The 12,181-nt window shown below is 44.7% G+C and overlaps 1 protein-coding gene across 1 annotated transcript; it reads left to right on the top strand.

Moving 5' to 3' along the window:
- Window positions 1-2,284: 2,284 nt before the first annotated feature.
- Window positions 2,285-11,886, top strand: lrrc38b (leucine rich repeat containing 38b). Its single transcript, XM_057030751.1, has 2 exons — window positions 2,285-3,880; window positions 11,004-11,886. Exons 1-2 carry the CDS (start codon window positions 3,253-3,255, stop codon window positions 11,249-11,251), a joined length of 876 nt encoding a protein of 291 aa, XP_056886731.1. The 5' UTR covers window positions 2,285-3,252; the 3' UTR covers window positions 11,252-11,886.
- Window positions 11,887-12,181: the final 295 nt, after the last annotated feature.

Here is a 12,181-nt window from a genome sequence, read left to right as displayed (position 1 = left end):
TTAGTCTCCTTCAGGATGCAACTTCCCTCATCCTGGCAAAGGAATACCACCAGCACTACCAGGCCAGCTTCAGCGTCCCCATTCCTGAGGACTTTCCCAGACACACCTGGCTGGGAGCATCATGTAAACAGACGGCGACGGCTGAGGACCTCCCCCATCCCCCATCAGAAACCCAGGAGGCAGTGTAAAAGAAGAAGACCTGCTATGCCACTCATTGATCTTGTTGAATTCTTTACTCACTGGGATTGGCTGCTTCTCTGAGGAAGTGGGGGCCTATCGGACACTGCTCGTGCGTGGCGAGCCTGAACAGAATGCAGAGCGGGTAAACATCGGCCGTCCTCCAAACAACCCACCCGTCAGAAGATGACCTCTCCGTCTCAGGACCAGAAACAATATTGGCAGAAGAAGCACAAGTTACAGAATTTAGAGATACCCCTCTGCATATGCTCCTCACTCACCTTCCTGTCATTTAGGTGTGAATTAAGCTGACATATTCAGATATACAGCACTAATAAGAGGGAGGGAACACTAAGTAAAGGTTCCATAAAGGATTACAGTAAATGCAGGTGTAAGTATATAAATCACTTCCTGATATGCTTGGGTTATTTATTTGAAGAGGAGTCCGGCAGGTCTTCAAGTGGACTGTAACAATAGCAACTGCTGTGTTTGCAGCAGTCTCAGTGCAGCAGACTTGTAGGGACATCAGTTACATCCTGACTTTCAACCGACTGCCTTCAAAGCTTTTTGTCAGAGAATAACAGCAAAACTGCCAACCGCAACATCACGTAATGAGTTCGCCGAGCGGGCTGGTATTAAAAGTGTAAAAAAAAAACGTGTGAAAGAAAAGCTAATTTTTGCTCTGCATGCTGACTGGGATGAAAATCTGTTGATGCCACTCTCTTTCCTCTGAGTCAACATCAGTGGTGCAGTTGCAGAGTCTTTTGAGTTCAGGAGACACCAGCAGTGGTGTTAGTTAGTAGATAACCTGTGACAAAGATATGTTTGCCAACAGGCCTTTAGTTACTTACATTACATATATACAGAATATGTTATCAGTTAAGGTATATTCACTCTTGCCTCTCATCAGTCTTCATAACAACCTTGGTCTAATCACATTCATTAGCATAAACAAAGTAACCCCCACACACATACACTCACACCGAAGGGGGTGAGGTTTGACTTTAACTGTCTGGAGTAAAAATACATGAATGGAGCTGACAAAATGGTTATATTCTGAATTAGGTCCAGCTAGTCCTCAAACACACCCTTTATTCTATTCAAATCAAATCAAATCAAATCAATCTTTAAGAAGTGCTGTTTCTGTGCTGTGATGAGCCTGACTGAAACATCTCAAACAGGGGTACATAACGTGTCACTGAAGAACAATTGATCTGGTGCAGGATAGAACTGCCTATCAATGGTAAAACATCCTTCAACAGGTGTGTTGGGATGGGATCTGAAAGACACGTGGTGGTCTTGGATTTCTGAATTAGCGATGACGCCTCAGAAAAATATATAGGGCTGAAGGAGTTTAAGGGCTCATTGGAGAGCCTGTATGTTCCCGCAGTCAGCACATCTGGTGATGGTCCAGTTGTTGGGATAGCCTGACTAGCTTTTTCTCTTCTTCTTTTTGTCACATGACAGTAGTATACGAGTGAAATCATTTAGTTAACGCTCCATTACCAATTACTCATGTTACCAATGTCGCAGCTGTGGCTAACTTTGGCTTGTTTACAGTGATAATGCTAGCCTGCTATTGCTAGTGCTATTTTTTTGGCTTTGGTTAGCGGGGGCAAATTCGTGCGGCTACATTCAAAACTTGTTAGCAGTTCTAAAACCGCAGAGTCTACCTTCAACATACAGTAAATGGGAATAAACTGCTGTAGGGAAACTTTTGTTCACAACATCAACAATTAAACAAAAACAGGATTTTATTATTCTCTCTGCTGTTGCTGTCTAAGAAATAGTTGCCAATATTTTTGCCAAATATTTAGCACAGATATTTGAGCAGGATTGACCTAAGCTAGGACAATGCCCATATGTCTGTCTATCTATCTATCTATCTATCTATCTATCTATCTATCTATCTATCTATCTATCTATCTATCTATCTATCTATCTATCCATCCATCCATCCATCCATCCATCCATCCATCCATCCATCCATCCATCCTAAAATAGCAATTGATATCTGAGCAAATCTTTCAATAAATAAATGTTTGCATTGTTTATACAAACAACGACCTTTATTTCTTTACACCTCAGGAAGTGACATCACATGTTGACAGTGCCGTTTAGACACGCCTCCATGGAAATAAGGATAGGGGAGAGGGCACGAGATAAACCATGTTAGATCCAAGAGGCAGACAGTGGACTAATGTGGCAGCGTGCAGCTCAGCACTATGATCCACACGCATGCAGCTCTCGCCTGGGAATTTGGACACTATCTGCACAGCAACAAAGCCTTGACGACGGCGCTGGACAGCACAGCACGAGCCGAGCTGTGGTTTCACAGCATGTTGCAGTGCGCTGGAAGACAGTAAAGGAATATTAAGAGGGGACAGCCTTTCCACACTTGAGCGATGTTCCGTGAGCTGCTTTCTCTCTCTTGTTTTACACCGTCGGGCTCTTCCTCACAGAAACCTGCTACAAATGGACGGATACAGTGATGCTACTCTTTGCTTGTCATGCTTGAGTCACAGCCTAATATATCCTTTTGTGTCAGAGACCTTATTGTCTTTGTCTGTCAACGCCATCAGATCAACTGTGAGGTAGTGTGGCGGACAGAGCCCCCTCCTCCATCCCCCTCTCCCTTGTCTGTGCCCCCAGCTTCTCATATCTCAGAGCTCAGTCATTTCTATTTACCTCTATTAAGCTACCCTCTGCTCTCGCTTCAGTTCCATCTCTCTTCTGCTTCATTCTGGTCATTATCTCAAGCTCTTTGCTCCTTTTGGAGCAGGGAGTCGTCCCTTCCATGCCAGGAACCTTCTTCATGATTTTCCGTGGCTTTTTTCACCTTTGGTGTACCACCTTGCGATTCCTAAGCTTTCCTTTGAGATATTTGACTCTCCAATATAATGCTCTTTGAAGAGGTTTTAATTCTTTTCTTCCCTCTTTTACATTCCCCTTCCCCTCCCTTGCCCTGATTTGCCCTCTGACCCTCAGTCTCTTGTTTCTTCCCCCCGCCCACTCTTTAGTACTTGCCCTCATCTTGAGACTCTTTTCCCCTTAACTCATTTCAGCCCCTTGACCATGTTGCCATGTGTTTGTTGGCTCCAACACATCCTCATCTTGCTGTTCTCTCTGTTATGGACCCGGGGGGAAAACTGCCCAGCCTCCTGCCTGTGCCCAGATCCCCACACAGTGGACTGCAGTGGCCGTGGGCTGACCCGCCTGCCCGATGAAATCCCTTTGGATGTCCGCAGGCTTTTGCTGGCTGACAACTGGATACCCCGCATCCCCTCGGACTTTCTAGTGTTATACAGCGACCTGGTGTACTTGGACCTCCGGAACAACACCCTGTCTTACATAGAACCAGGGACTCTCAGCACTACTTCCAGACTGGTCTACCTGGACCTGGGTAGCAACAATCTGACTGAAATACCAAAGGGGACATTTGGGGAATCGCGTAGCCTGATCAAACTACGACTTGGCAACAATCCCTACCTGAGCATGGTTAATGAGGAGGCTTTCATGGGCCTGACCTCTCTCAGAGAATTGGAACTGGAGCGTAATGCTCTGTCAACACTTCAAGTGGGGGCATTGAATCAGTTACCCTCCTTACGAGTGGTAAGGTTAGAGGGCAACCCCTGGATCTGCAACTGCAACTTTGCCAGTCTGTTCACATGGCTCATGGAGAACAGTCACAAGCTTCCAAATGGTAAGTTAATTATCCACACGTGCGATTGTGTTCCAGGGGCTTGATCCAAAAACAGCTAATCCGAGCACATCCTAAAGCGGTATCAATTACCATAACACATCTCTGTTCTATTTATGTTTTCCCCGTAGGACAGGGAACCCCTCTTTCTTGCCCTTATACTAATTTTAGCCCACAATGTGCATGTTTTTTAAAAGCGAAACAGTAGTTAGTCTACAAGGGTGCTTTGATTTTCTTTCATATTAACATTTGGTGCAGTTGAAATATAGAATCTAGAAACGGCAAAGGTATTACTTTACTCCTCCTGTTTAAATTTACTCTATATTTAAAAGAAAAAAACACACCTTTATTAGTATACTCGAGGAAGACCGCATTAGATAAAGGGGTACAAATTTACTTGGAAGGGAATTATCAGCGATGCCGGTGTATTTTTAGCTAGATTATGCAAAACAGAACAACGGTGTATTGATTATAATCCAAAAGGCTGTGGGAGTTGTGTTTATGCTGTTTGGGAGCCATGCAGTACAGTTCATTTCCCCAAATAACAATGGTGTTTTGTTTTTGTATGTTTTTATAATCTGGATTTAACATTGCTTTGTAGAAAGTCTGATTAGCTATTGCATCCTAATTATTATCAATAATGCCTAATATTCTGACTTATTCTGCTGTTCTTTTGACGTTTGCTCTATAGGAAATAAAGATAATTTGGCAAGAGGACCCACTTTTAGCTCTCCATGAGGCTTCAAAAGCAGGTGTTCAGTGTTGTTATGTACGAGGTGTAGTCAGTTTCATTACGCATGTCAGGCAAGGTTTCAACAACAATAAAGCAGCCATTAACCCAGCCAGCTCAAAGATGGCTGCCAAAATTCAGTCCTCTCAGTTGGTGCTAGCTTTCTGGGGCTAAAGACCACCAGACAAAGCACACACACACACAAACACGGTGCTACTGTGTGATAGTTATTATGCTGGAAGGTTCAAAGTTATAAATATATCTCAGCCAAAAAAAGCAACTAAGCAACAACTTTAAAGCTCATTTTACAATTTAAATGTTGAGAGAGGACAAAAATATCCTTCAATGAGCCGAAAATACTCTACAAAAGCTTTCATTTGCTGTGTGATCTAATATTCTTGTCCCCAGTGTGGCACAATGAAAGCAAATATTTTATTGAGGTTTGGAGCTGTAACGCCGACCTAACTTTGATCTCTGACCTAAGGTCTGTCACCACCAGCAACACTAAAACTAATTTACTGTTTGGACCACAATCGTACGACCGAAATGGCTTAAACAACTTAACCGTGCTTGTAGAAATATAGATATAAAAACAGGAATGGTTAGAGCGCAAATGCTAATGCAGCAAAGAGGTTTATAATGCCTTGAACTATCACACATGGTAGCGTTCAGATGAAGAGCTCATAATCTCAAACCTAATTTATCTAATGATGAACAAAAAATGTGGTGAGGTCTTTCCAGCGCGGTTTCCCCTTAAAGAGCTTTTCCAGTATGCTGACACTCACAGCTATCATCAGGCTTCAGTTGGTGGGACCACTTCCTTCATCTCATCCTTCTATTCTGACTGGCATTTATCACGCGATCAAAACAGATCAAAGAACGGAATTCCAATCTATAACAGGCGCTAACACCTATTTCGCAATAACTGTAGTTTTTCCACTGTTGACTGAATCTCTGGGCAAGCTTGATGAAATAACAAGTTCATTAGAAAGTAATTGGTCGCTTGAAACATGGTCTGGTCTTCCGAACCCCCCGCTGGTTTCAATGAAATGCATTTGGCAGTGATATCTACTAGTGCATTTATGATGGGGAGGCTCTACGACGGCCATCTCTTTCTCTGCAATGAGCTGCATCATGTAGAAGCTACTGAGCTATGCTGAACCCGTTTTTGATTTTCCCTGTGGTTTCTGAGCATTCGCGGTGAGTAACAAACAGTGGAAATTCAACTTTATGCGCAGAGCCTTGAAAAACTTCCCTTGAACAGGAAGAAACCTTGAATAGGACCAGTCATACCGTATATACCGTATCTGTCCCTCTGCTTTTAGCAACCACTCGGGTCCATCAATGTTTCAAAGCGTGGGTGAGTGTAAGCATGATACACGTGTGTTCCTGTTTTAAGGGTGAACAAAGGCTATGTATAATTCAGAGTGACACAGGTGGATAGCATTTTGGCCAAGGTAATTGGAGCCGGAATTGCCCACAGATGAGACCATGCCAAAAGCCTAAAGCCCACTGTGGCCGTGCTGTCCACATTATTCGCAAAAACTCTGCTTTCACCACAAAGTGCCAGTTCCTGTGAAGTCAGAAGGCTTTTTCCACTTAGCCTTTTAAATCGCTCCCATGAGACAGTTCACCATGTGGCACAAGAAGCTCTGAAAACGAAGTGATGGCAGGTCTCACATGTCTGTACCTGCCATCTTTTCGACCCGGGGAAAAAGGCTTGTGCGATGAGAAAATATCTATTCAGTTCACACCGGCTGACAGCTTCTTTTATCTTGGCCTAATTTGATGTTTGTTTAAAGTTAGAAGAGAGTGGCGCTGAGAAGGCGGACTGAATTTCCCAGCGAGATGGCATCAGCTGCCGTCTGCATGGAGGCAGAAAGGGATGATCCGACAGTGTCAGAAATAAAAGGTGAAAAGCCAGAAGCTTGTTTAATTGGCAGCGTGCTGCCTCATGCATGATGGATGAGCCGGAACATAAGGTCTCGGTGCCGAGTGTCCTAAAACTACACCAGGCTGATTTGGATTCACCAAGATTTGTCGAAGGCCTTAAATAAAACCTTACTTTGGGTTTTGATAAGGAAGTGCAGACAATCTCTCGTTTAATTACAATCTTTTCTTCGCTAACTCCAGTAGTCAGTAAGTAAATATGTGTGCGCATTTGTGGAAAGAGCTTTTAAATATGGTGGTAATGTCACTGACTCTCCATGCAGGCGGAATCCCCTCTTGAGTGACTCAGCCTCACTTTAGTGCCACGTAAATGGTCATCATTAAGTGCGTTCATACACACATTCAGCAGTCTGCTTCTGTCAAATACTTCCTTGTGACGTGCAGATTAATCGTTTCCCCCGTCGCTGTAATTACGACTGCATTGTATTACGCACAAGCCGCATCCTGCAGGAAGTTGGGGATTGCAGCAGCTCGGCCGTTGCCAGAGGTGGAGACGTTCATGTGGACAGACAGCATGGTGCTGAGGCAGGGAGCAGAAACCAGCTTATCCTATCAGTCCTCCCCAGCCAGCCATATCAATCACAACAGAGCCGGCAGAGAGCCTCTCCCCTTGGTTTGCTGTAATCCTGAATGTAATCCATCAACTGGCCGCACCAGATAGGTACGATGTGCAACCAGACATACGTGATAATGCCAATGCACGATACGAGTTATACCTTTGCAGAGCAACGTGCTGCGCTTCTACTCGGAGGTTTACATCACAATCCTTACATTTTATTTTAATTTTACTGTCAGGGCCGCCATCATAACTTCCTAACAAGGAGTACAGATTTACGCCCCCCCTTCCCCCGGATGGGTTCTCAGTTCATGGCAGGGCCCTAGATGAGCATTTGGGGGTTGGGTACTTTGCTTAAGGATACCTGGGTAGTGCTCTGAAGCTGTTCTGGCACCTCCCCTACCACCAGAACACCTTCCATGTGTTGTCTGCCCTGGGACTCGAACCGAGAACCCTCCGCTCCCAGCAGACAGGACATATTTTTGGGTTTAAATGTCCTGATGTCAAAGACTCTTTTGTCCCAGTTTTTTGGAGCCTGTAGTTAGTGACATTCTAATCTTTGAATTTCCCAGCCGTCCCACTTCTGGGTCTAAAGTTGTAACAGCTGGGGCTCGTTTTATCTACGTTTCCACTGCAGTTCCAAATAGAATCTCATGTTGAACCCACCGTGGTAGTCAGTTAACATCTGACATTAGGTCACAATGAGTAAATCTGGACATCCTTTTCTGTGAAAGATGGGCCCATCTTGTGCCAACATCTAGTAATTATGGTGTGTGTTCCAGAAGATGCCACAGCTGTCTAGTAATTATCCCCTGTGACGGTTAAATGTGTGCCCACTCTTGTGTAAGTTTAGCTCTTAATGCAACAGAGTTGCACCACTAAAAAGTTGATATCTGAACTAGCCAAAATATTATATATAGTATATATTATAATATGGGTGGATGTTGACAGAAGGGATGGCTGCATTAAGAAAATCTGGGGAGGGGAAAGGCTGATTTTATAACCATAAATGCAATAAGTCCTGTTATTGAGTCCTGCAGCAGCCAAACCAGGATGATATTAGGCCGAGATGTCATTAATCACAGGTTTTAGAAAGTCAAGAACAGATAAAGACAAAGTCCCTGAGGTGAGGAGCTGCTTAATGCTATGTGCATTATCCCCTGGACCACAGCTGCCGACCCCAAGACCTCCTGTTTTCAGCATACAGCTCAACTCCTACTGTATTTCTGTGGGATTAAGTGGGCGTTTCCCTCTTTCTGTCCTTTACGATACACTGCTGACATTTTAGTGCTTCGACAGAGTGAAGCTTGGAATTTGAGAAGGAAACAAAATGTTTAGCCATGTGGTTCCAGATCCAACAAGGTTCAGAGAGGATTTGATTTAAGGTTTAGAGTTTGCTGGATTAATGTTAAGGAGCATTGAACAGGCCACTGTATCGTTATGACTTCTGCAATGTATTTTTATCTGTTTCCTTAGATTTAGCAGTTTTTCATAGGCAGTCTTTGAATTTGGTTAGATCCCTTGGTCGTCCTGCGTGCACCAGACCTGCTTCAGAAGGAACCAGGGTGCACTTCTTTGGCACCCAAGGGACCGATAATATTGGCCGCATATCAGGTTGGAAACACATCCTAATGCTGTTTCCCACTCACTTCATCAGAGGTTCATCCAAGGCTGCTCCTGGCTTCTGCCGAGCGTGTCCAGCTTGTGCTTGTGCTCCGGGTCTTTGACGACTGGACGCAGAGAGTAAGGCCGAATGTAAAAACCGTACTCTCACCCAACAGTTACATAAGGAAGAATTGAATCTAGATTAAAAAAAAATAAAACAGCGTTGCGTAACATGCAGTGATAAACTATGACTTTATTCATATGAACCAAAAATGGATCAAAGATTCTTCCTGATTTCCAGAAGACTATTTCTCAGTTCCGGATTGGTCGTCCCTGAAGACAGAAGAAGGTATGTTCCATGGGGAGTTGGAGATGTTGCAGAGGTCCTGGATCAGAGCCGTCTTTGTAAACATGACGATTAAAGAACATCCCAAACTCCAACAGCCTCCCATCAAAGGCCGTCGTCCAAACTTCCTTCTGAGCGTCGGTGTTAGAACGGCGCCCTGGTGACGACTGACTGTGATGCAGCGTTTTGGACGTTGATGTGAAGGCAGAATAAATGTGATTTACCAGGCCGACGGCTTCACGAGTCCCTTCAGGGCTGCTGAATCCCCTGTGGGTCATGTCATGTGGGTCCTACTCCAACATCTCCAACCCCACACGGAACACCCACTTATCACATCTTCACACACACACACACGTGCTACTTTTTTATTGTCCCTGTGAGAAACCAGACAAACAAACAAGTAACATCAAAGCATTTCATATGATAGCATGAAGCGCTACGCTAATGATTGTTTTTAACCTACAAATTAAAAACAAGCGCACACTCAAAGGTACTGGCAACTATTATTGTCACTGAGTTCTTTCACAATGGTAATTACCCTTTATATTGTCATTTCATCAACGGCCTAATGGCACGGGGAGTTGTGCGAGCGAAGCACGCTTGCCAGCACAGCCGCGCGCATTAGCATGCACACGTTCAGTAAAAGCAGCCACCCACAGTGCCAGGCTTCACCTCTACCCACCCATGAGCTGCACACTTATTTTTACACAGCACCTCGCCAGGATAACAGGAGCTCACTAGAGTCTTGTGCACAGTGCAACACTTTGGATTCAAATTTGAGTCTCTCTACTCAGATTCTTTCTTGAAGTCAAGGCTTTTTGAGATGAATAGACAAAAATGATCATCAACACTTTTCGCTTGCTGCTCCAGGAGTTTAGTGACTGTGTCCTCTTCTACAAGGAGCTTTACCTCATCAAGCAGGAGTTTTCACACTCCGCTGTGAGGCTTCAGTCTAATTAACCACCATCAGAGCCTTGGAAATCACGCCATTCCGTGCACGTTTTGAATGAAGGTCACATAGACAGAAGCTACGCAGTCTGCAGCTAGATTGTATAGCAGGGGCTCCTTCTTCCAGTTGCTATGCAGCCCACATTTCTCGCACTGCAACGGGATCACCTAGAGGCTGAAATTCAAAGGCTTTTCAAATAAAAGTTATTTGTTACAGTTGGATGAATGCGTTCAGTCCCAAAAGTCCAAAATTAATCTGATTTTGGTTTTGATGCCATCGGTTAAATGTTCCGTTTTTGGCCAGTTCATGAAAGTTGTCTGCTGGATGAAGATATAAAAACCGGAAGTATATAGAGAATAAAATATAAGTATAAAAGTATATAAGTCTAAAATAGGGAAGCACTGGTATCCTAGCAGGTAAGAGCTGCAAGGTGTAGCATTTGTAACCTGCAGCCAGAGCAGGAACACCAGAGACTCGCCAGGACACCTCTCGCTCTGCTCAGCCATACAGCGAATGACTGTTGTGAGAGGCTGAATGCACGGCAGTCGGCTGGGATCACGTGTGTTCGCGTGTACGGTGAGCCTGCACAGAGCTGTGGGTGGATGAAGTTATGAGTTCCAGCATAGCTGAAGCTTACACTCCAGTGTTCAATCAGATGCTCTGCACCTGCAGACGCACCGATGGGAAGCAGTTGGAAAGATCAAAATGTAAAAGACGCTTTTAGCCTGCTGGAAATACAAATGCTAATCCATACTTTTCCATCGTGGTGCGGTTCCCAAGCACCAGCAACCATCTAAACGTCCTTGTTTTAGTTCTTGGATGTATTATTTAGACCTTTATCCCTCCATGAACGCATTAATGCAGGACGTGAGATCCTTTCCGAGTGGCTCCGGACTGTAGGAGCTGGAAAACCCCCTTTGCATTATTCACAGTTACTCTGGTTCAACAGTGGAGTAAATCTGCTTCGTCTTATTTCCCATTTCGCTGCAGGAGTGGAGGACATGGAGTGCTCCCTCCCCATGGACGGCAGACGCGTGTCCCTGACCCAGCTCTCCAAGGACAGCTTCCGTGAGTGCCAGGCCTCGCTGACGCTAACGGACCTGCTCATCATCATTTTCTCCGGTATCTCCGTGTCTGTGGTCGCCATCATGACGAGCTTCTTCCTGGCCTCCACCGTTCATTGCTTCCAGCGCTGGAGCAAAGGCACGAAGGGGGATGAGGAGGAAAGTGAGGAGTGAGATTCCATTTCAAAGGGCCCAACCTGCTCCGATGACTGACGCAAATGCAGGGATGCAGTGGGATTTGCAGTTTTCTTTGCACAGACATTTTCTTTGCACATGAACATGTTAATAACTCTTAACGCAGGACATTCCTGAGGATTGAGTCTGTAACGAGCAAGCGGCCCGATCCACTGAAACCCTATTTTCTAGAGATTGTATTTTTGGCTGTGAGGACGTGTGGCCGGCTGCAGACTCTCGGATCTGTGCTCCAAGCTCCTCCTCGTGCAACATCCAACGTCCCTTCACAGGTTCTGTCATGTGACATCAAAGAGAGAAAAGGATGTCAAGCTGGCAAAAAAATAACAAATGTGATTTTATCTGACGTAATTTGGTGACACTGGCTAAACATTAACACTGACGAGTAGATCGTAGATGCGGAACGTCAGAGATGATCGTGCTAGTTCTCATGCATTCATTCAGATAGAGACATTGTTGGTAAAACCAAACAAAAAAGTGTTTAATTATAGAAACATCGATGTACAAAAAAAAGGTGTATTCCAAGAAAACCAAATGGGGAAAACTGTATAACAAGAACATTACCACTGAACGTTATGAGCTATACAGTTCTAAAATAAACTCTATGTGTAGAACAATTGTGTCAAATAATGCACTTTACGCTTTTGTCTTCGCCCGCCAAAGAATTGAATGACGGCGGTGGGTGAAAGTGGAAGGAGGACTTGTTGCAGTCCCAGAGGGACTCCTCCAGGAGTCTCTCCTAACCTGGTACCTGGTACCTGGTATCATCAAACATGCACGTCACCATTTATTCGCACAAGAGTGGCCGTAGAGCACAGATGACAGGAAGCTCCGCCCCCAATGCTTCCATTGGCATTCATCAGGTGTAAATGTGTGCTGGGATGCTCAGAGGTCCCAACTCAAAGGTCTGTT

The sequence above is a fragment of the Takifugu flavidus genome, chromosome 4 (assembly GCF_003711565.1).
Source record: "Takifugu flavidus isolate HTHZ2018 chromosome 4, ASM371156v2, whole genome shotgun sequence".
In the NCBI taxonomy this organism is placed as follows: domain Eukaryota; kingdom Metazoa; phylum Chordata; class Actinopteri; order Tetraodontiformes; family Tetraodontidae; genus Takifugu; species Takifugu flavidus.
Note: the sequence above shows the minus strand (reverse complement) of the source record. Positions and strands in the feature narration are given on the sequence as shown.

Coding starts and splice junctions, on each gene's coding strand:
- lrrc38b (XM_057030751.1), top strand. CDS start 3,253: ATGTTGCCATGTGTTTGTTGGCTCCAACACATCCTCATCTTGCTGTTC. Junction 3,881..11,003: donor CAGTCACAAGCTTCCAAATG/GTAAGTTAATTA, acceptor ATTTCGCTGCAG/GAGTGGAGGACATGGAGTGC.